The sequence below is a fragment of the Entelurus aequoreus genome, linkage group LG10 (assembly GCF_033978785.1).
Source record: "Entelurus aequoreus isolate RoL-2023_Sb linkage group LG10, RoL_Eaeq_v1.1, whole genome shotgun sequence".
In the NCBI taxonomy this organism is placed as follows: Eukaryota; Metazoa; Chordata; class Actinopteri; order Syngnathiformes; family Syngnathidae; genus Entelurus; species Entelurus aequoreus.
Window position 1 is genome coordinate 76,377,623 of NC_084740.1, and position 24,494 is coordinate 76,402,116.

The window sequence follows — 24,494 nt, forward strand, 5'->3', positions numbered from 1 at the left end:
TGTTGTGTTGCTACAGCCAGCTGCTAATACACCGATCCCACCTACAACTTTCTTCTTTGCAATCTCCATTGTTCATTAAACAAATTGCAAAAGATTCACCAACACAGATGTCCAGAATACTGTGGAATTCCATCCATCCATTTTCTACCGCTTATTCCCTTCGGGGTCGCGGGGGGCGCTGGAGCCTATCTCAGCTACAATCGGGCGGAAGGCGGGGTACACCCTGGACAAGTCGGACATCTCTAATCATAAGGGATCCATCTCACCCCGGACATAAACTTTTTGAACTGCTGCTCTCGGGCAGGAGATACAGGACAATAAAATGCCGGACAAACAGATTGAAGAACACTTTTTACCCGAGAGCAATAGTGTCGCTGAACACAAGGCATAAAAAAGAATGTATTTTACGTGTTATTTTTATCTATTTATCTGAGTACCATGTTCGTATGTGTCATTATGAATTTGCACTGAATTAGTTTGCTTGCAATTTCGTCGTACAATGTACAATGACAATAAAGATATAGTCTATTCTACAAACCCCGTTTCCATATGAGTTGGGAAATTGTGTTAGATGTAAATATAAACGAAATACAATGATTTGCAAATCATTTTCAACCCATATTCAGTTGAATATGCTACAAAGACAACATATTTGCTGTTCAAACTGATAAACTTTTTTATTTGTGCAAATAATCATTAACTTTAGAATTTGATGGCAGCAACACGTGACAAAGAAGTTGGGAAAGGTGGCAATAAATACTGATAAAGTTGAGGAATGCTCATCAAACACTTATTTGGAACATCCCACAGGTGAGCAGGCAAATTGGGAACAGGTGGGTGCCATGATTGGGTATAAAAGTAGATTCCATGAAATGCTCAGTCATTCACAAACAAGGATGGGGCGAGGGTCACCACTTTGTCAACAAATGCCTGAGCAAATTCTTGAACAGTTTAAGAAAAACCTTTCTCAAGCAGATATTGCAAGGAATTTAGGGATTTCACCATCTACGCTCCGTAATATCATCAAAGGGTTCAGAGAATCTGGAGAAATCACTGCACGTAAGCAGCTAAGCCCGTGACCTTCCATCCCTCAGGCTGTACTGCATCAACAAGCGACATCAGTGTGTAAAGGATATCACCACATGGGCTCAGAAACCCACTGTCAGTAACTACAGTTAATCACTACATCTGTAAGTGCAAGTTAAAACTCTCCTATGCAAGGCGAAAACCGTTTATCAACAACACCCAGAAACACTGTCTGCTTCGCTGGGCCTGAGCTCATCTAAGATGGACTGATACAAAGTGGAAAAGTGTTCTGTGGTCTGACGAGTCCACGTTTCAAATTGTTTTTGGAAACTGTGGACGTCGTGTCCTCCGGACCAAAGAGGAAAAGAACCATCCGGATTGTTATAGGCGCAAAGTGGAAAAGCCAGCATGTGTGATGGTATGGGGGTGTATTAGTGCTCAAGACATGGGTAACTTACACATCTGTGAAGGCACCATTAATGCTGAAAGGTACATACAGCTTTTGGAGCAACATATGTTGCCATCCAAGCAACGTTACCATGGACGCCCCTGCTTATTTCAGCAAGACAATGCCAAGCCACGTGTTACATCAACGTGGCTTCATAGTAAAAGAGTGCGGGTACTAGACTGGCCTGCCTGTAGTCCAGACCTGTCTCCCATTGAAAATGTGTGGTGCATTATGAAGCCTAAAATAGCACAAGGGAGACCCCCGGACTGTTGAACAACTTAAGCTGTACATCAAGCAAGAATGGGAAAGAATTCCACCTGAGAAGCTTCAAAAATGTGTCTCCTCAGTTCCCAAACGTTTACTAGGTGTTGTTAAAAGGAAAGGCCATGTAACACAGTGGTGAACATGCCCTTTACCAACTACTTTGGCACGTGTTGCAGCCATGAAATTCTAAGTTAATTATTATTTACAAAAAAATTAAATAAAGTTTGAGTTTGAACATCAAATATGTTGTCTTTGTAGTGCATTCAATTGAATATGGGTTGAAAAGGATTTGCAAAACATTGTATTCCGTTTATATTTACATCTAACACAATTTCCCAACTCATATGGACACGGAGTTTGTACTCCTAGTGGTGTTAATCGTTACAATTGAACATTTAAGAGTATTATTGTTGTGTTTGTACTTTGCTGTGTATGGACTGCAAGTGCATAAGTCAGAACAAAACACAAAAAGGTGATAGTTCATCCAGTTATTTTTCATAAACGTAACACGACTACTTTGAAGCCGAGCCTGCATAAAAATGTGTAAAAGAGACAAATGTTAGCAAGCATCGAAACCTTGTGACAGTTTAAGTTAGCTTAAATGTCAATATTAGCTAACCTATGCTTGGTTACCGCACAGACGTTGTTCGGCCACTAGGTTAATTTAACTATACTCTTGTGTTGTATGGATACAAACACGAAGACGTCAAGTTAAAATTATGGTAATATTTAAAAGTCTTGTTGTACACTTTTTTTAATGCTGAATAAATGTATGAGACTTATATAAAACACTTACCGACACCAGACCGGAAGTGAACTTGTGTTACGTACGGACGTATGCGTCATGACGTCACACGTTGGACGGCTTGACCAATGCAGATGTATGCGTCATGACGTCACATGTTGGACGACTTGACCAATCAGACGCTTGTTTGCCAGTAACTGAACTGAATCGCAAAAATGATAACACATATTGTAAAATAACACATAATTGTCATTTTTATACGCAAGATAATTAAACAAAAACAATAATGTGTGTTTTGGTGTTATTACACCCATATAATATGATGACTGCATTTTATTTGCTTTCCGTATACATGCATCATGTTTTGTTTTGTATTAGAATGAAAGCAAAGTAGCCAAATAATAATGTTAAGACTATCAATACATCTGGAAACTACAAACACAATAATTGACACGGGTGTGAAACTTTGCATGGGGTGACAACTCGATTTAGACTCGATTCCAGATTCAAACCGATTCTCGCAATGTATTATTTTTAGAGATGTCCAATGCCGATATTATCGGCCGATAAATGCTTTAAAATGTAATATCGGAAATTGTCGGTATCAGTTTTTTTCATTATCGGTATCGGTTTTATTTTATTTTTATATTAAATCAACATAAAAAACACAAGATACACTTACAATTAGTGCACCAACCTATAAAACCTCCCTCCCCCATCTACACTCATTCACACAAAAGGGTTGTTTCTTTCTGTTATTAATATTCTGCTTCCTACATTATATATCAATATATATCAATACAGTCTGCAAGGGATACAGTCCGTAAGCACACATGATTGTGCGTGCTGCTGCTCCACTAATAGTACTAACCTTTAACACTTAATTTTACTCATTTTCATTCATTACTAGTTTCTATGTAACTGTTTTTATATTGTTTTACTTTCTTTTTTATTCAAGAAAATGTTTTTAATTTATTTATTTTATTTTATTTAATTAATTTTTTTTAAAAGGACTTTATCTTCACCATACCTGGTTGTCCAAATTAGGCATAATAATGTGTTAATTCTACGACTGAATATATTGGTATCGGTAGATATCGGTATCTGTAATTAAGATTTGGACAATATCGGAATATCAGCAAAAAAGCCATTATCAGACATCTCTAATTATTTTGTATAATAATTATAACGAAACGTTTTCATAACCGGCTACAGGTTAGTAAAGCTCCTTCTGGTTGCATGGAGATGGCCTAGAAACGTCTTTTTACAAATAGATTCTTTTAAAAAAAAGGAACAAAAAATTCAACATTTAAACATTTTAACAAAACGTTAAATTTGAAAAGCAAAATATCGTAAAGTTGTTAGTAAAAAATGCGGAATGTTAATAAGTAAAACGTCATAATAGTTTGATGACAAGTGTAGGGAGTATTCGGGCCAAAAAGACGCCATATTTTAGATTGGTAAAAAACAATATTGTGCAGTTATGTGTAAAAAAGTTGTAACGGGACAACAAGGAGTATGTGAAGGACTATTGAGAACAATATAAAGGCAACAAAATTTTGAAATTACAAAGCAAAATATCGTAACGTTGTGAGTAAAAAATCGTAACGCTAAAACAATACGTACAAACATGGGACCAAAATAAAGAAAACAAAACTTTCAAATTACAAAGAAAAAAGTTGGGATGTTACCAGAAAAAAGTAACGGTTTAAGAATAAATATAAGGGAGTATTGGGGCCTAAATGAAAAGAAAAAGGAAAACTAAGTTGCGAGAAAAATAGGTGGTTATATTATGAGAAAAAAATTTGTAGTGGTACAACAATAATTACAAAGAAGTATTAAGGCCTAAATTAAAAGAAAAAAGAGAGTCAAGCACTAAGAGGGTAAAAATTGTAATATAGGAAAATAAAGTGTCACTTGTATGCGAAAGAAAAACATTTCCCTACAAGAAAAAAAAAGTCATATTATGGAAAAAAAGTTGAAAAATGTTGCAATGATATGAAAAAAAAGATTCCAGTCATACAAAAATAAACACGGAATAACTATGGTTGGACGAAAGAAAATAAAGGGAAATGTCGCCTAGTTAGGAGAATAAAGTTGTAATGTTATTTATTAGTCGTTGATGCAAAGACAAAAAAGTTGTAATCGTTTGCGAATGAGTATGTGAGTATTCGGGCCAAAATGTTTAAATTATAAAGAACAATGCACAAAGTTGTGAGATAGGACAATAACTACAAAGGAGTACTGACACCAAAATGAAAATGAAAAATATTGGAGAAAAAAGTTGCAATAGAAGAGAATAGAAAACTTGTATGTGAAAGAAAAACTTTTCATTACAGTAAGAAATGTCATATTATGAGAAAAAGTTATGTTATGCAAAAATGTCATAACATTATGAGAAAAAAAAGGAGAAAAGAGCAGATTAAACTAAATAACTTTCCACATTTGACGTACAATAAGTAGCATTAATACAATCATTTATATATTCAAAATAAAAATTAATGAATGACAAAATGAATAGCACGATACAAAAGGTTTTACTCAAAATGAGGGGATTTTTTCTGTATTGTAAAAAAAAAAACACTTTTTGTGTGTCAAATAAAACCAAATAAATAAAACATGAAGAATTTAAAAAAGAAAAATAAAAAGTAAATAAATCCAAGTCAAACACTTTAAAAAAGGTGTACATTGAAAGAGGAAATGCGTCATGTGACATGATGTGGTTTATTCTTGTACAACGCAGCAAATTCATGTGCAAAGTAAAATACACAAAGCTTGGAAAACAACATTTAGCATTAGCATGTTCATTTTGTAAATTAGCATGAAACATGTTACTTTCGAGGAAGTTCCTCGTAGAAATCTCCATCTAATTATAATACATTTTAGGCTTTACCCTGGATTCAACACACACCTGCATGGAATGTACCAGCAAATTAGTTCATATTTGCATGTTTCATGTCTGCGTAAGAAAACAGTCAGGTTGACAAACAGCTGTCAGAAATATCCCACAGTTGTGTTGATAAGTATGATGACAAGTATTCTTACAAATATCCAGAGCGCTCACGCTCCTCTTTGTTGTCGTAGCCTTTATCCAGCACTGTTGCCATGGCGACCACCTCGAAACAACGCTCGGCTTCGGGCTCGGGCGGCATGCAGTCGTAGCTTTTGCCCGCCGAGTTGACCCGCTTGCGGTTGCGCGTGCCAGGCTGGTACAGCTGCATGGCCGGGCGGTCCTGACAATAAAGGAGGGTCACAACATACCTGAGTTTAACACACTTCATCTAAGTCACAGGTGTCAAACTCAAGGCCCGGGGTCCAGATCTGGCCCGCAAACACCTGGAAATGACATGAGTTGAAGTGAATGAATGTTATGTTCTGCATATGGTGAATGTTTATATTCAACTTGGAGAAAGCGAACCACCGGGTTTAAGTAAATAATAGCTGAGCCCATAATAAATGAAGGAGCCTTAGTTGGACATTCGTATGTGGACTGGGTTAATAGAGGCAATAAATTCAGACTTCAGAATGCAAAAGTGATAGCCCTATCCTTGAGAAGAGACTACCTGTCTAGCTCAACGCCAACATTTAAGTTATGACTTAAAGCAGTTGTTTTGCAGACACTTACACACCAACATCTCCTTTTATTTATTTCATTCATTCCGCACTCCTTCAATCTGTATAATCCCTCGCCATACAGCAAAAGTGATAGCCCTATCCTTGAGAAGAGACTACCTGTCTAGCTCAACGCCAACATTTAAGTTATGACTTAAAGCAGTTGTTTTGCAGACACTTACACACGAACATCTCCATTTATTTATTTAATTCATTCCGCACTCCTTCAATCTGTATAATCCCTCGCCATACAGCAATAGATGATATCTGTCTACTAGAGATGCGCGGTTAGCGGGCACACCCGCGGAGTCCGCGGGTAATCCGCGGGTCGGGCGGTTGCATGACGAAAAAAATAGATTTTAAATAGATTCGGGCGGGTGGCGGTTGAACCAATTCAGGAAAAAAAATACATAGTTAAATGTTGTTACCCATGTGAATGATCGAGGGCGAGTTCTTTGTGTCTTTAGGTGGGTTTATTGTAGGCAGTTTTCATGAACGTCCACCCAGTGCGGCAACATCACACAACAACAACAGTCACGTTTTGGTCCTACCGTAAAGCAGGTCGTCTGCCGTAAACAGCAATGCTGTGACAGTCTCAAACAGGGCAACACTGCCATCTAGTGCAGTGGTCCCCAACCTTTTTGTAGCTGCGGACCGGTCAACGCTTGAAAATTTGTCCCACGGACCGGTGGGAGGGGTGGAGGGTGTATTTAAAAAAATAAAAAAATAAAAATTTTTTTTTTTTTTTTACATAAATAAATACAATCATGTGTGCTTACGGACTGTATCCCTGCAGGCTGTATTGATCTATATTGATATAGAATGTATATATTGTGTTTTTTGTGTTGATTTCATAAAAAAATAAAAATAAAAATTAATTTTTTTTAATTTTTTTAAAATTCTTCTGCGGCCCGGTACCAATCGGTCCGCGGACCGGTACCGGGCCGCGGCCCGGTGGTTAGGGACCACTGATCTAGTGTACATGCATATGTGACAACCCACATAGGAAAAACGAGCAGCACTCTTTGAAACAGGCAATTATTCATCAGGCACTGCTGCCCCCCCCCCCCACCCCCCCATTTACTTCCGGGGCTGCGTCCAATAAAGTTACAAAGTTGCCGGGGGTCCTTAACCCGCACGCGACTGTCCTGTTTCGCGCCTGTACAAAAATAAAACAATCATCGATTTCTTCAGATTCCAGCAGCTGTCAAAGACGAAGTGCTATCGATCGCTGTCAATGACGTAAGAGGAAACATGACCACGGAAGTAAATGGGGGGGGGGAAGGTTTTTGTAGGGGGAAGAAATTGTGGTCGGGGGTGGGCGTGGTTGGGCCGGGGTCGTGATTGGGGGCGTGGTTAAGAGGGGAATATATTTAAGCTAGAATTCACCAACTCAAGTATTTCATATATATATATTTTTAAATTTATTTTATTATACATATAAATAAAAGAAATACTTGAATTTCAGTGTTCTGGAGGCTTTCCAGTAGATGGCAGTGTTGTCCTGTTTAAGAGTGTCACAACATTGCTGTTTACGGCAGACGAACTGCTTTACGGTAGATGAAAACGTGACGTGTGTTGTTGTGTGTTGTTACCGCGCTGGGAGGACGTTAATGAAACTGCCTAACAATAAACCCACATAAGAAACCAACAACTCGCCCTCGATCATTCTACAGTTATGACGTGATTGGGCAGGCACGCTGTTAATATTGTGGGAAAGCGGACGTGAAAACAGACTGTCGCCGCTGTCCCCACTCAGGTCCGCATTGAGCTGGAGGGGGCGTGGCCTCCAGCTCCAGCTGAATACCGGGAGTCTCCCGGTAAAACCGGGAGGGTTGGCAAGTATGCTCTAATGCGTGGCCAAGAGATATTGCGTGGCACGCATTGAATGTCTCTGCTGCATTGGATCAGTCTCATTTCTTTAACAGGAATGCCTTGTATCGTCTATATTAGATGTATAACAACGGGTGGGTGGCGGGCGGTTGTGGTTTTGATAAAATGTTAGTTCGGGTGGATGTCGGGTGGATGACGACTTTTGTGATGGGGTTGCGGATGAAATAATTGCCTATCCGCGCATCTCTACTGTCTATGACATGTTAGCTACCTCTCTTTGTTTAAAATGTATATTTTCTGCTGGATCTACTCTCTATTTTATGCTGCAGCTGTTACATATACTGTAATATTGTACATGGTAATTGTTATATATTATATAAAAATATAATATAATAATATATCAGTATATATCATATACTGTATATATAATATGTAAATATTACATATATGTTGTATTGCTACTACGGTACATTTTTAGTCTACTTTATCCTTTCCATCCTTACACTTTCCATCCTTTGTAACTGAGATACTGTAGTGGAAAATGTCCAAGGTTGACGTTGGGTGATACGCTCTCGTGAACGAGCGCACACACCCAACGTCTCCAGGAACGTTGTCTGTAATCATGGCAACCCAATCCAACCTTGTACCATCTGATTATGATGAAATAAATCTCTTGTAACAAATTCTCTTTTGTTCCTGTTTAAGATTTGGACATTTCCACTACACTACTGTGTGGAACTTTCCCTTGTGGATTTTTACAGTTTGTCTAAGTCTAAATTACGGTCAGGATGTGCTCTCCTGACTTAGCACACACACACACACACAAGAGACAGGAAGGAGGAATATAAAACTGATGGTTTGGCTTCTCCAGGTTAGGAGTGCCTCATTTTTTTTGACCTGACCTCCTCCAGGTGCTGCAGACCTGTATAATGACACTCGCTTGTAATAAAGCAACTTTTTGTTTAGCAAAGCGTCTCCGACGACTCTTTCGATGCAGCCGCACTGCCGTGTCACCCTTCTGTCCGCACGAGGATGACAAGACCAGAAATCAGTGTCAATAAAGTACTTCATATTTTCTCACTAAATGTAATGGATTTATTTTCATTTTGACAGAAAAAATATACGGTTGTGCTCATAAGTTTACATACCCTGGGAGAATTGATGATTTCTTGGCCGTTCTTCAGAGAATATGAATGATAACTAGAGATGTCCGATAATATCGGTCTGCCGATATTATCGGCCGATAAATGCGTTAAAATGTAATATCGGAAATGATCGGTATCGGTTTTTTTATTATCAGTATCGGGTTTTTTTTTTAAATTAAATCCACATAAAAAACCTCCCTCCCTCATTAACACAAAAGGGTTGTTTCTTTCTGTTATTAATATTCCGCTTCCTACATTATATATCAATATATATCAATACAGTCTGCAAGGGATACAGTCCGTAAGCACACATGATTGTGCGTGCTGCTGCTCCACTAATAATACTAACCTTTAACAGTTAATTTTACACATTTTCATTAATAACTACTTTCTATGTAACTGTTTTTATATTGTTTTACTTTCTTTTTTATTCAAGAAAATGTTTTTAATTTATTTATCTTATTTTATTTTATTCATTTTTTTAAAAAGTACCTTATCTTCACCATACCTGGTTGTCCAAATTAGGCATAATAATGTGTTAATTCCACGACTGTATATATCGGTTGATATCGGTATCGGTTGATATCGGTATCGGTAATTAAAGAGTTGGACAATATCGGAATATCGGATATCGGCAAAAAGCCATTATCGGACATCCCTAATGATAACACAAAAACCTTTCTTCCATTCATGCTTAATGGTTGTGTGAAGCTATTTATTGGCAAACAACATTCTTTATCTTCAAGTACATTCTGGGTGTCTCATTCAGTAAAAAAAATAAAAATTCCATTCTGTTTTTTAAAGCGGAATTTAAGCTTTTAATCAGACATTATTGTGAGGTTTTGTATTAGTGTTCCTAAAAATAGATATACCAGCCCCCAGACACGTTTTTTTTCTCTAAATTTAGCCCCCGAGTTAAAATAATTGCCCAGGCCTGTCGTAAAGCGTCCTGCCCTGAATTGTCCCTGTGTTGGCGTACACTTTTCTCCCCCCAATGCCAGTGGAGTGTACCAGTAAAAGTGAAACTAGATCCCTTTATCCAGACCCGCACTAACTTTCTAGCCAAGAACAGATATGTTTCCAGCAGGAAAATGAAGTGCACAACCCCCAACATGGCTTCCCATCATGCTCACCTTCTGGCTCACCTTGTTTCGGAGGCGCTCCTTCCTGTTTCCCGGCTCGTCCCTGTCCTCCTTCATCTGCTTGTCAGCGCCGTCGGGGCAGAAGGCGTAGGCGTGGTGATGGCCCTCCTTCTTGGCGCGGTCTTGGCAGTAGCCTTTGCCCCACTTGGTCTCGTCTTTGCGCCGCGGGAACTTGTCGAAGTCGTAGTGGTGCCGCTGGCGTTTCCTCTCCTCGTCTTTGCCGCGGTGCTCCTTGTCTCGCGGCCGGCGGCACTGTTGCTGCTCCTTGTCGCTCTCAGCCTGACCTCTGGTGGCCGCAGAAGACATTGCAGTTGTTGTTCAACATTCAAACAGTTTAATAATGCTGACAAGTTTTTCTTCCAAGGAAACAATGGGAATAGAAGCACTCTGTTCCAGGGTGGAACTGATACAGTAAACAAGTGTAAGAAGAAGTGAACCACTGTATAAGTAAATCATACAAAAGTAAATACCACTATTTAACCCTATGATTGGAATTTGACTGAAGCATATTATTTAAGGCAGGGGTCCCCAAACTACGGCCTGCGGGCCGTATCCGGCCAGTGTCCAAAATTTGGCCCACGGGAAGTCCTAAGTTAAAAAAAATGTTTGTTTTTTTTCCCCCCCTGATTATAATTTTTTAAAATCTGTCCTTTCTAATCCATTTTCTACCGCTTGTTACTCTCTGTGTCTCCTAGTCGCGCAGGCAAATCATATTGTCTAAAAATACATTTTCCCATCGATAACGTGACATCATCGTGCTTGGAATATATATATATACATATATATATATATATATATATATATATATATATATATATATATATATATATATATATATATATATATATACACACACACACACACATGTATATGTATATATATATTAGGGCTGCAACTAACAACTAATTTGATAATCGATTAATCTGTCGATTATTACTTCGATTAATAATCGGATAAAAGAGACCAACTACATTTCTATCCTTTCCACTATTTTATTGGGGGAAAAAACAGCATCCTGGCACCATACTTATTTTGATAATTGTTTCTCAGCTGTCTGTAAATGTTGCAGTTTATAAATAAAGGCTTATTAAAAAAAAACGGGAGAAAAAAAACAGTAGCATATATATATATTAGGGCTGCAACTAACGATTTATTTGATAATCGATTAATCTGTCGATTATTACTTCGATTAATAGTCGGATAAAAGAGACCAACTACATTTCTATCCTTTCCAGTATTTTATTGGAAAAAAAACAGCAAACTGGCACCATACTTATTTTGATTGTTTCTCAGCTGTTTGTAATGTTGCAGTTTATAAATAAAGGTTTATAAAAAATGAAATAAAAAGTAGCCTCTGCGCATGCATATATATATATATATATATATGCATATATATATATATATATATATATATATATATATATATATATATATATATATATATATATATATATATATATATATATATATATATATATATTAGGGCTGCAACTAACGATTAATTTGATAATCGATTAATCTGTCGATTATTACTTCGATAAATCGACTAATAATCGGATAAAAGAGACAAACTACATTTCTATCCTTTCCAGTATTTTATTGGGAAAAAAAACAGTAAACTGGCACCATACTTATTTTGATTATTGTTTCTCAGCTGTTTGTAATGTTGCAGTTTATAAATAAAGGTTTATAAAAAATAAAATAAAAAGTAGCCTCTGCGCATGCATATATATATATATTAGGGCTGCAACTAACGATTCATTTGATAATCGATTAATCTGTTGATTATTACTTCGATTAATCAATTAATAATCGGATAAAAGAGACAAACTACATTTCTATCCTTTCCAGTATTTTATTGCAAAAAAAACAGCAAACTGGCACCATACTTATTTTGATTATTGTTTCTCAGCTGTTTGTAATGTTGCAGTTTATAAATAAAGGTTTATAAAAAAATAAAAAATAAAATAAAAAGGAGCCTCTGCGCATGCGCATAGCATAGATCCAACGAATCGATGACTAAATTAATAGCCAACTATTTTTATAATCTATTTTAATCGATTAGTTGTTGCAGCCCCTATATATATATATGTATATATATATATATATATATATATATATATATATATACATATATATATATATATATATATTGTTGCAGCCCTAATATATATATATATTTATTTTAAAAAATATATATATATATTAGCAAGTAACGATTACTTTGATAATCGATTAATCTGTCGATTATTACTTCGATTAATCGATTAATAATTGGATAAAAGAGACAAACTACATTTCTATCCTTTCCAGTATTTTATTGAAAAAAAACAGCATAGTGGCACCATACTTATTTTGATTATTATTTCTCAGCTGTTTGTAAATGTTGCAGTTTATAAATAAAGGTTTATAAAAAAAAAAAAATTTTAATTAAATTTTTTTTTTAATAAAATTGCCTCTGCGCATGCGCATAGCATAGATCCAACGAATCGATGACTAAATTAATCGCCAACTATTTTTATAATCGATTTAATCGATTAGCTGTTGCAGCCCTAATACATATATATATATATATATATATATATATATATATATATATATATATATATATATATATATATATATATATATATATATATATATATATATATATATATATATATATATATATATATATATATATATATATATATATATATATACATATATATATATACACAGCCCGGCCCCAGGTCAAATTAGTTTTTACCCAATGCGGCCCCTGAGTCAAAAAGTTTGGGGACCCCTGGTTTAAGATGAAACACTTTTTATTTTAACTTTCTAATACAATTGTAAAATGTGTAAGAATGACCTAAACATAGAAAAACATGTATTTTTATGATTGATGCAATATTTTAATTTAATAAAATTTAATGAAACATTTGGAAAAAATTGTTTTTATAAAAATAATGATTGTTATTATTAAAATGATTAAACATGATTGTGATCGTCATCGTTATTACTATTATTAGTAGTAGTAATATTTATATTGTGCTGAGTAGCTGCTACATTGTCCAAAAAGTTCATTTTCTGGTTCTATGGTTATCGTCGCACGTTTCCTATTTGCCATCTGTGTCGTTTGTCCTTATATGGTGGCGTCACACACACGCACATAAAACACCACGCTTACTTTTCCTTGGGGTCCTTTGACTTCATCTGTCCGCCTGATTTGTCCCATTTCCCTCTGTCTGTCTCCTCGCTCTTGTCCTTCGTGCGGTCAGAGTCGGCGTCCTCATCCCGGTCGCTCTTTTTCAGGAGCTGGAAGCCCACCGTTATGCGCCACAGTCACAGGAAACACAAAATAATACACAGTTTTTACCTTAATTTTGATGTCTTTGTCTGATAGTTTCTTCTGCTTGTCCGTCTCTTTGCGTTTGCGCCTCTCCTCCTCACGCCGCTTTCGCTTCTCCTCCTCCCGTTGGCGCTTTTTCTCGAACTCCCGTCGACGCCGCTCCTCTCGCTTTTCCTCTCGTATTCTCTGTTTGTTATTGTTGTTGTTTTTTTAATCATCGAAACCCACTAGCAGGTGTATGTTTTGTTGATGTTGTGTCTTACCTGTTTCTCCATCTTCTTGTTTTTGATGTACTCCAGCAGGGGTGTTGTCCTTTTTGCTGAAGCAGCAGAATATTAGGGACAGCTCTTAGTAAGATGTACATATGAATACCACAATCACACCTGAGTGTTATTACACAAAACCAGGGGTGTAAAACACATTTCCATTGAGTTATGGCTTGTAACAGGGAATACAATACAGTGTTTCCCATAAACTGCCAAGATACCTGTGGTGGTGGGGGCGTGGCTATGGGCGTGGTCACCATGACATCGAGTAATTTGCATAATTTACTACAATGATATGATTTTCTCTAAAAAGGCTCAAAAAATGTATACTTACTAATTAATAATAACAGTTTTGTTTTAAACGTCCATCCATCCATCCATTTTACAATATAATTACAACACTTTATGTACATATTTATATACAGATTTGAACAATAAGTTATTCACTGAAATATATTTATTAATTGTGGTTCTTACAAAAAATATATCTTATAAAAATATAAAAGCTAAAATGTCTCTTAAAGCTCTGCCCCTTTAATTAGTGCATACTAAATAATTTAACTTTAGCCTACTACTACAACCATATTATTTACCAGCAACATAAAGTGAAACAGAGGCAGAGGTGTCCTGCCACAGTCAGTAACAAATAAACAGAAAACAGTAGTGGTGGTAGATAGACACAAAGCTTCATCAAACATCTGATCCACTGAACAAAGAGCTCCAAAAATCTTGATCCTACACTTCTCTTTTGTAAAGTAAATCTGAACAGCCGATATGGAAATCTACATCAACTATATGATTTGCCTGAGAAGCTGGAAAGGACAACAAAAAAAAAACATTTAAAAAAAAAAAAAAAAACATTTTTGTGGTAGCCTTAATTATTTCGTGGCGGGCCGCCACAAATAAATGAATGTGTGGGAAACCCTGCAATATGAATATAATTCTATAAGGATTTGCCTCATGATATTATGACACAATTGCATATGCATTTGATCATTGTTTTTTAATGTACACTGCAAACAAATAATCTGTAGATTTTACAAAAAAAAAACCAGCAGCACAATCACCAGATTTTTACTGTAAAATTGACGGTGTTTTTTTACAGCATATTACTGTAAATCCAGCAACAGTACCACTGTTTTTAATGGTAAAACTTTGAGCTGCCAGTTTTTCATTGTAAAATCTGCGGTTGATGTTTTATCATTAAAAAAAAACAGTGGTTCCGTTTTTCCATTTACAGTAATATGCTGTAAAAAAAAAAACACAGTAAAATCTATGGTAATAAACTGGCCAGAATGTTACCATAAAATCTATTGTCGTATTTACAGTGTACAGTTTGATGGACAACTTGCATTGAAGTCAAGCAGATATATATATATACATTTAAAGTACCGGTACTTTCTTTAGATAACAACCTAATCCAAACAACCTTTCCTAGTCATGGTGCAGAAAAAAATTATCCACCAGCACAAAAAGTCAACACACATCACATATAAAACAAAACCTGCTCACTGAACTTTGTGGATAATATAAAAAAACAAAACTCCCATCACCATAACAAATTCAAAATTTAAAACCATTGCAAGGCATGATGGAAAAAAATGCTTAACACTTTCTCCACACTTATCCATGTTTAACATTTAGCTGCTTGATATTTCTGATGGATTACAAAGCTTTAAAGAGGTTATCACGGAGTTTAACTTTTACATACTCTTGATTTTCAACTATAATAATTATTAATTATATATCCATCCATTTTCTACCGCTTGTATCCATTATGTTATTATCGTATGTACATACACACACACATATACAGTACATACTGTATATATATATATATATATATATATATATATATATATATATATATATATATATATATATATATATATATATATATATATATATATATATATATATATATATATATATATATATATATATATATATATATATATATATATATATATATATATATATACTAGGGCTGCAACAAACGATTAATTTGATAATCGATTAATCTGTCGATTATTACTGCGATTAATCGATTAATAATCGGATAAAAGAGACAAACTACATTTCTATCCTATCCAGTATTTTATTGGAAAAAAACAGCATACTGGCACCATACTTATTTTGATTATTGTTTCACAGCTGTTTGTAAATGTTGCAGTTTATAAATAAAGGTTTATTAAAAAAAATATATATATACTGTATATTTTTTTAAATTAAAAAAAACAAAAAACTCTGCGCATGCGCATAGCATAGATCCAACGAATCGATGACTAAATTAATCGGCAACTATTTTAATAATCGATTTTAATCGATTAGTTGTTGCAGCCCTAATATATACACACATACATACATATATACACATATACTGTATATATATATACATATATATTAGGGCTGCAACTAACGATTAATTTGATAATCGATTAATCTGTCGATTATTACTTCGATTAATCGATTACTATTCGGATAAAAGAGACAAACTACATTTCTTTCCTATCCAGTATTTTATTGAAAAAAAACAGCATACTGGCACCATACTTATTTTGATTATTGTTTCTCAGCTGTTTGTACATGTTGCAGTTTATAAATAAAGGTTTATTTTTTTTTTTTTTTAAATAAAAAATGTTTTTTTATAAAAAAAAACAAAAAAAAAACAACCTCTGCGCATGCGCATAGCATAGATCCAACGAATCGATGACTAAATTAATCGGCAACTATTTTAATAATCGATTTTAATCGATTAGTTGTTGCAGCCCTAATATATATATATATATATGTATATATATATATGTATATATACATATATATATATATATATACATAAATATATATATATATATATATATATATATATATATATATATATATATATATATACGGTTACCTTGCATATATATATATATATATATATATATATATATATATATATATATATATATATATATATATATATATGTATATATATGGTTACCTTGCATGCAGTCGGCTTTTGGCACCCGGCCAAATTTTTATGCCCAATACGGTAATAATAAGTCAAAAAGTTGGACAGCCCTGATCTAGGGTATTTTTGGAAAAGCAGCAACGTTACCAATAAGTTCCTTGGTTTTAGCTTCGATTTCCACCAACAGAGTCTCTGGATTGGCCATGGACTTCTCCTCATCACAGGAGTAATTCTCCAAGAAGCGCTTATATTCCGGGTCTAAAGAAATGATGTCATTAAAGCACCAAACACAAAGTTTCATGATATACGTTTTCTCTGCTCGTTCATAAATTGCACGTAAAGACCATCTCATTACCTTCATCGATACTCCCAGCTTTAGCATCTTTCTTCTTGAGCTTCTTCTTGGAGATCTTCTGGAAGGGGGCAAACTCTACCACAGCAGGGAACTCCTGGCCTGGAACACCATCATGTCGTAGTTGTTTATACACCCGCAGAGAGAGCTGTAAAGCTGACATTTACTTCTAAAGTGATGAAACAAAAGATCACCTTTGTTATCGATGAAGACGTAGCCATCGAATCTGTCGCGAAACAAAAGGATGTCCTCCTGGTTTTTGAAGTTGATGTAGGCTCTGCAGAAGAGGTGTGGATACAGACTGCGGACACAGGAGGTGTGGGATTGGTAGGGTAACAGGCCTTGAATTTCAACTTTTTAAGGTCAAGGCAAGTGTTGCCTAAAAGGAGGGCTCATATTTTAGGGCACCGAGGCAAACATTATTTTCTTTCCAGACAGGGGCTCCAAAGCGTGCTATATCAGTGTTTCCCACACATTCATTTATTTGTGGCGGCCCGCCACGAAACAATTACGTCCGCCACAAATAAATAAATAAAACATTTTTAAATATTTTTTTTTGTCCTGTCCAGCTTTTCAGGCAAATCATATAGTTGATGTAGATGCCCATATAGGCTGTTCACATTTACTTTACAAAAGAGAAGTGTAGGATACTTCTTTTGTTGCCTTATTTGTATTTGACCACTACTGTTTTCTGTTTATTTGTTACTGACTGTGGCAGGACACCTCTGCCTCTGTTTTACTTTATGTTGCTGGTAAATAATATGGTTGTAGTAGTAGGCTAAAGATAAATTATTTAGTATGCACTAATTAAAGGGGCAGAGCTTTAAGAGACATTTTAGCTTTCATATTTTATAAGATATATTTTTTGTAAGAACCACAATTAATAAATATATTTCAGTGAATAACTTATTGTTCAAATCTGTATATAAATATGTACATAAAATGTTGTAATTATATTGTAAAATGGATGGATGGATGGATGTTTATTATTAATTAGTAAGTATAAATTTTTTGAGCCTTTTTAGAGAAAATCATATCATTGTAGTAAATTATGCAAATTACTCGATGATGTCATGGTGATCACGCCCATAGCCACGCCCCCACCGCCACAGGTATCTTGGCAGTTTATGGGAAACACTGTATATATATATCCTCTTAAGGCCCAAGCTGTTTGTTTACATGCTTTTTTAAATTTCTCTTTGCTATTTGGGCTTATTGGACCCTAATTAGAATAAAAACTAAGAATCATCTTTTGATATGATGTACTTAGTCCATAAGTACACAAACGTGTACTTCATGTTTAGTGACATGCTAATTCTTATTTTTACACTTTTTTTCCCCAAATTCCATTGTATGTTATACTCTTCTGACACCACCAGATGGCAGTATAAGTGTCCACATAAGCAGCATTAAGACCCAAATTCAGTAGTGTACACAGTTTTGGAAATAAGAGCTAAAAGGTGCTGTCCATGCAATAATATATATATATATATATATATATATATATATATACATATATATATATATATATATATATATATATATATATATATATATATATATATATATATATATATATATATATATATATATATATATATATATATATATATATATATATATATATATATATATATATATATATATATATATATATATATATATATATATATATATATATATATTAATTCAATATTAATATCAACTTGTCAGCTTTTTGTCATTACATAATGCCTTTATCTCCATTTTTACATTTTGATAGAAGGAGGTATTTAAAAAAATATATATATATATATATATATATATATATTTTAAGTTATGTACATGTAGATGGTGTATGGGGACAGATCCATTAAGAGTTTGAGCAGAAATATGTCATATAGGAATCAACTACACACAATAAAACATTAACAAAATGCTGTGTCACATGAATGTTTTTTGAAGTAATACCTTAGTGACATGAAAAACACACAAAGTAATGTATAAAAACCTTGTGTTTACTTTTTGATATTAAAATACAACACTAGGCAGTTTGGCTAATGAAGATGAAGTCTAATAAACAAGCTTTGTTCTTCTCCTGGTTCACTACAACAGTTTGGGTGATACCTCTCACATCGCATACACAAACTTCACAGCCTTCGTTCAGTTCGATGAGATGACAAAACATTTGAGCTAGTATTGATGTTATCTGAACACTGATACAGTATGCAGTTAAATAAAGGAGAAGTGAACATCCCAGTCAACAAAGTAAAGACTATAAATAAGTTGTGACATCGTTCACGACACATCGCCGGCTGCAAAACATCAAATAGATTTCTCCTTCGCTGTTTACTTTTAATGTGGGGACAAATGTCTCCAATATTGTCCACACCTGTCTCCATCTAAACACAGCAGTGCGCTCTTAACCGCACGCCGGGAAGCGAGGGATAATGACGTTAAACCAAGCGCTTGGCTCCGTTTACTCCGAGGGGAAATCTCCGCAGCAAAGTCCGTGTAGTGATTATCAAACCAAACTACGCTATTGTGCCTGCGCCTGACTTCCTGTTGCCTAAAATGCATTTTTCTGTAATTAAAAAATTAGACGTATTACTAACCGTCTGAAATTTTATCGCAAATTATCATTGTACCGTTTATTGTTACATCCCTAGTCCATTAACAAGTAAAAAGTCAAGGGCAGTCACAGATGTTGGTCAATTATTTAGGGCATCACGGCAAATAATGAGGGCGGTTGCCGTGGTTAAATTCGAGCACTGGAGTAAAAAAGGGGTTGTTATTGTACAAAGGATGAGAAAAATACCTCTGATCGGCCGGGAAGAACTCAAAGTAGTCGTAGGACGGCAGCGGGCTGAGTTGTTCTTCTAGCTGCTCCTTCGACAGGTGAGGGGGGAGTCTTCGAATGACCACCTGCAATCAGGCAGTTAGTACTCTAGATTGATTACAGAAGATACATCACCCCCCACTAGGGTTGTTCGGTATGCCGGTACTAATAAAGTACCGCGATACTAATTGATTGAAATCGGTACAATACTGCCTTTGAAAAGTACCAGTACCGTTCTTTCTTGTGAATGCAGCTGTGTGGCGGTGACTACAGAGCCCTTCGACCACCACCCATCATTCATTCACCAGTGTGAGCGGCACCGGGGGCAAGGGTGAAGTGTCCTGCCCAAGGACACAAAGGCAGCGATTTGGATGTCAATAGGCGGGGAGCGAACCTGCAACCCCACCTCTTGTGCGCGATTTCGTGCGCTTCCGGAGAGGAGACGAGGGGGGGGACTATCAGCAAAGTGCGCAGAATTGGGGGTCGGGATTTAGAGTTTGAATTCTGACTGTTGACTATTGTACCATATGTCCCGGCAAGAAATCTGCGTTCAAAGAACTCCGGCTTATTCGTGATTCCCAGAGCCCCAAAGAAGTCTGCGGGCTATAGAGCGTTTTCTATTGGGGCTCCGGTACTCTGGAATGGTAACAGTTAGAGATAGTACCTCAGTAGAAGCATTTAAGTCCCATCTTAAAACTCAGTTGTATACTCTAGCCTTTAAATGGACTCCCCTTTTAGACCAGTTGATCTGCCGTCTCTTTTCTGCTCTGCCCCCCTCTCCTGTGTGGAGAGGTTATCAGGTGACCTCAGATGATCCACTAGCTGTTTAAAGTCGGGACCCGGGGTGGACCACTCATCTGTGCATCAGTTGGGGATGTCTCTGCGCTGCTGACTTGTCTCCACTATGGACTAGACTCTCACTATTATGTTAGATCCACTATGGACTGGACTCTCACACTATTATGTTAGATCCACTATGGACTGGACTCTCACTATTATGTTAGATCCACTATGGACTGGACTCTCACTATTATGTTAGATCCACTATGGACTGGACTCTCACACTATTATGTTAGATCCACTATGGACTGGACTCTCACTATTATGTTAGATCCACTATGGACTGGACTCACACTATTATGTTAGATCCACTATGGACTGGACTCTCACTATTATGTTAGATCCACTATGGACTGGACTCTCACTATTATGTTAGATCCACTATGGACTGGACTCTCACACTATTATGTTAGATCCACTATGGACTGGACTCTCACACTATTATGTTAGATCCACTATGGACTGGACTCTCACACTATTATGTTAGATCCACTATGGACTGGACTCTCACACTATTATGTTAGATCCACTATGGACTGGACTCTCACTATTATGTTAGATCCACTATGGACTGGACTCTCACACTATTATGTTAGATCCACTATGGACTGGACTCTCACACTATTATGTTAGATCCACTATGGACTGGACTCTCACTATTATGTTAGATCCACTATGGACTGGACTCTCACTATTATGTTAGATCCACTATGGACTGGACTCTCTCACTATTATGTTAGATCCACTATGGACTGGACTCTCACTATTATGTTAGATCCACTATGGACTGGACTCTCACACTATTATGTTAGATTCACTATGGACTGGACTCTCACTATTATGTTAGATCCACTATGGACTGGACTCTCACTATTACATTAGATCCACTATGGACTGGACTCTCACTATGGACTGGACTCTCACTATTATGTTAGATCCACTATGGACTGGACTCTCACACTATTATGTTGGATCCACTACGGACTGGACTATCACTATTATATTAGATCTACTATGGACTGGACTCTCACTATTATGTTAGATCCACTATGGACTGGACTCTCACACTATTATGTTAGATCCACTATGGACTGGACTCGCACACTATTATGTTGGATCCACTACGGACTGGACTATCACTATTATATTAGATCTACTATGGACTGGACTCTCACTATTACGTTAGATCCACTATGGACTGGACTCTCACACTTTCAGCTAGATCCACTCTACGTCCATTGCACCGGTCGCCCACAGGGGGGGTCCCCACATCTGCAGTCCCCTCCAAGGTTTCCTCATTGTAGTGGGTTGAGTTTTTCATTGCCCTGATGTGGGATCTGAGCCGAGGATGTGGCTGTGGCTTGTGCAGCCCTTTGAGACACTTGTGGATTTAGGGCTATATAAATTAACTTTGATTGATTGATTGATTGATTGATTGATTGATTGACTGGTAACACAAAATTACAGCCAATCCCAACTGCATTGTCTTAATTATATGTTTTAGTTAGTTTAAATTCAGTAACTGTTAGCATACTTGTTCGAATTAAACACACAAAAAAACCCTCCATAGAAAACGTATTCATTAATCTGCAATATTGTTGTTTAAAATTAAATTAAAAAATCCACTGTGATTTTCCCTAAATTTGCTAAGGTTAATAAAGGCCAATTTATTAGGCACACCAAGCACATATAGCCCAGCCCATGTAATAAAATAAGGGGTGTAACGGTACGTGTATTTGACTTGAACCGTTTCGGTACGGGGGCTTCGGTTCGGTTCGGAGGTGTACCGAACGAGTTTCCACACGGACATATTAAGTAGCGTAACGCACGTTGTGTAAACAATGCACACCGAGGCACAACACACGGCATGCTAGCAGCTAACGGGCTAGGATAGACTGACCATACGTCCTCTTTTCACCGGACATGTCCTCTTTTGCGGAGCTGTCAGGGCGGAGTTTCTTAAATGCCTCAAATGTCCGGCATTTTGAGTTAGAGTTGCATGTATTTTCAATGTACGTTCAGGGTTAAGAAGGGGTTGAAAACAAAACAAATTGTGCAGCATTGGTGAGGGAGGGGCAGAGACAGAGAGAGAGAGAGAGTTATGATAAACGCGCATGCGTCGCCAGGCTCTGCTTTTTATCCATAGATTTATCACATTTAATTTTTTACTATTTATAGCAGGGGTGTCAAAAGTGTGCCCCGGAGGCCATTTGCGGCCCACAGCTAAACATTCTAAAAATACTATTAAAATAAACAAAAAAATAACAAAAGTGAAATAAAAAAGCTTTCTTATGATCTTAGATTTTAGATGAGCTCAGGCCCAGCGAAGCTGACGGCGTTTCCGGGTGTTGTTGATAAACGGTTTTCGCCTTGCATAGGAGAGTTTTAACTTGCACTTACAGATGTAGCGACCAACTGTAGTTACTGACAGTGGGTTTCTGAAGTGTTCCTGAGCCCATGTGGTGATATCCTTTACACGCTGATGTCGCTTGTTGATGCAGTACAGCCTGAGGGATGGAAGGTCACGGGCTTAGCTGCTTACGTGCAGTGATTTCTCCAGATTCTCTGAACCCTTTGATGATATTACGGAGCGTAGATGGTGAAATCCCTAAATTCCTTGCAATAGCTGCTTGAGAAAGGTTGTTCTTAAACTGTTCAACAATTTGCTCAGGCATTTGTTGACAAAGTGGTGACCCTCGCCCCATCCTTGTTTGTGAATGACTGAGCATTTCATGGAATCTACTTTTATACCCAATCATGGCACCCACCTGTTCCCAATTTGCCTGCTCACCTGTGGGATGTTCCAAATAAGTGTTTGATGAGCATTCCTCAACTTTATCAGTATTTATTGCCACCTTTCCCAACTTCTTTGTCACGTGTTGCTGCCATCAAATTCTAAAGTTAATGATTATTTGCAAAAAAAACAAATGTTTATCATTTTGAGCATCAAATATGTTGTCTTTGTAGCATATTCAACTGAATATGGCTTGAAAAGGATTCGCAAATCATTGTATTCCGTTTATATTTACATCTAACACAATTTCCCAACTCATATGGAAACGGGGTTTGTAATATAATATAATAAAATAAAATACATTTAATGAAAATGACTAATGCACATTTTGTTTCATACTATTTGGTGTATGTTGGCTAGCATATTTAGAATAAAATATAGTGCCACAATAACAAGTTACCAGTGTGATTTAGTGCATTACTGTTAGCCAAAGTATTTGTATTGGAAGGCAAGGATGTACCTAATGAAGTGTCCACGAAAGATAACTGTTAAAACGCGTTCGTGTACTTTCTCAATCAAAGTCATTTAGGTGCCAATATCGATCCAAAAGAAAGATGAAATAAGGTAAATTCGGGTGAAAATGGACGTTTCTGGAAGCGAGTCTCTGTCCGTGGTGCTGAATGCTTCCCGCCCTCCGCCATGTTTGTTTCCCCCCCAACACGCAACATAAACAATAACAGAGAAGGAAGCTTCCGTCGTACCTTGGTGAAAACCTCCTTCTTTTCTTCTTTCTGCTTGGGAATGTTGTCCAGCTCCCCCGAATTGTCCCTGAACTTGATCTCAACGACGCCCTTGTCCTTGCTCGCCGTCATTTGGTCTTTTTCAGACCTCATCTCGATCCATTTCTCGACTTGTTTTCCCCCCCTGTGTCTGCCTTTGCTGTGTTCTCGCGAGATGAAGCAAATCTCGTTCGTTTTAAGGA

General features: G+C 36.4%; 2 protein-coding genes across 6 annotated transcripts in view; both read right to left on the reverse strand.

Annotated features, from left to right (window-relative positions):
- asmtl (acetylserotonin O-methyltransferase-like) overlaps positions 1-2,592 on the reverse strand; it is a 66,862-nt gene extending 64,270 nt beyond the window's left edge. For all 4 annotated transcript variants that reach the window (XM_062061720.1, XM_062061717.1, XM_062061716.1 and 1 more), the window contains exon 1: positions 2,535-2,592. The gene's annotated coding sequence lies outside the window, so the exon portion shown is untranslated. The remainder of the gene's footprint in view (positions 1-2,534) is intronic.
- A 2,596-nt stretch (positions 2,593-5,188) lies between these two features.
- upf3a (UPF3A regulator of nonsense mediated mRNA decay) lies at positions 5,189-24,455 on the reverse strand. Of its 2 annotated transcripts, none has more exons than XM_062059746.1 (10): positions 24,274-24,455; positions 19,918-20,024; positions 17,315-17,421; positions 17,124-17,222; positions 16,916-17,026; positions 13,810-13,865; positions 13,574-13,732; positions 13,385-13,512; positions 10,219-10,501; positions 5,189-5,716 (listed from the first exon to the last, which is right to left on the reverse strand). In XM_062059746.1, exons 1-10 carry the CDS (start codon positions 24,403-24,405, stop codon positions 5,525-5,527), a joined length of 1,374 nt encoding a protein of 457 aa, XP_061915730.1. In that variant the 5' UTR covers positions 24,406-24,455; the 3' UTR covers positions 5,189-5,524. The 2 variants fall into 2 exon arrangements, with proteins under 2 accessions (XP_061915730.1, XP_061915729.1); XM_062059745.1 differs by having other exon boundaries at positions 10,207-10,501.
- Between the last annotated feature and the right edge of the window lie 39 nt (positions 24,456-24,494).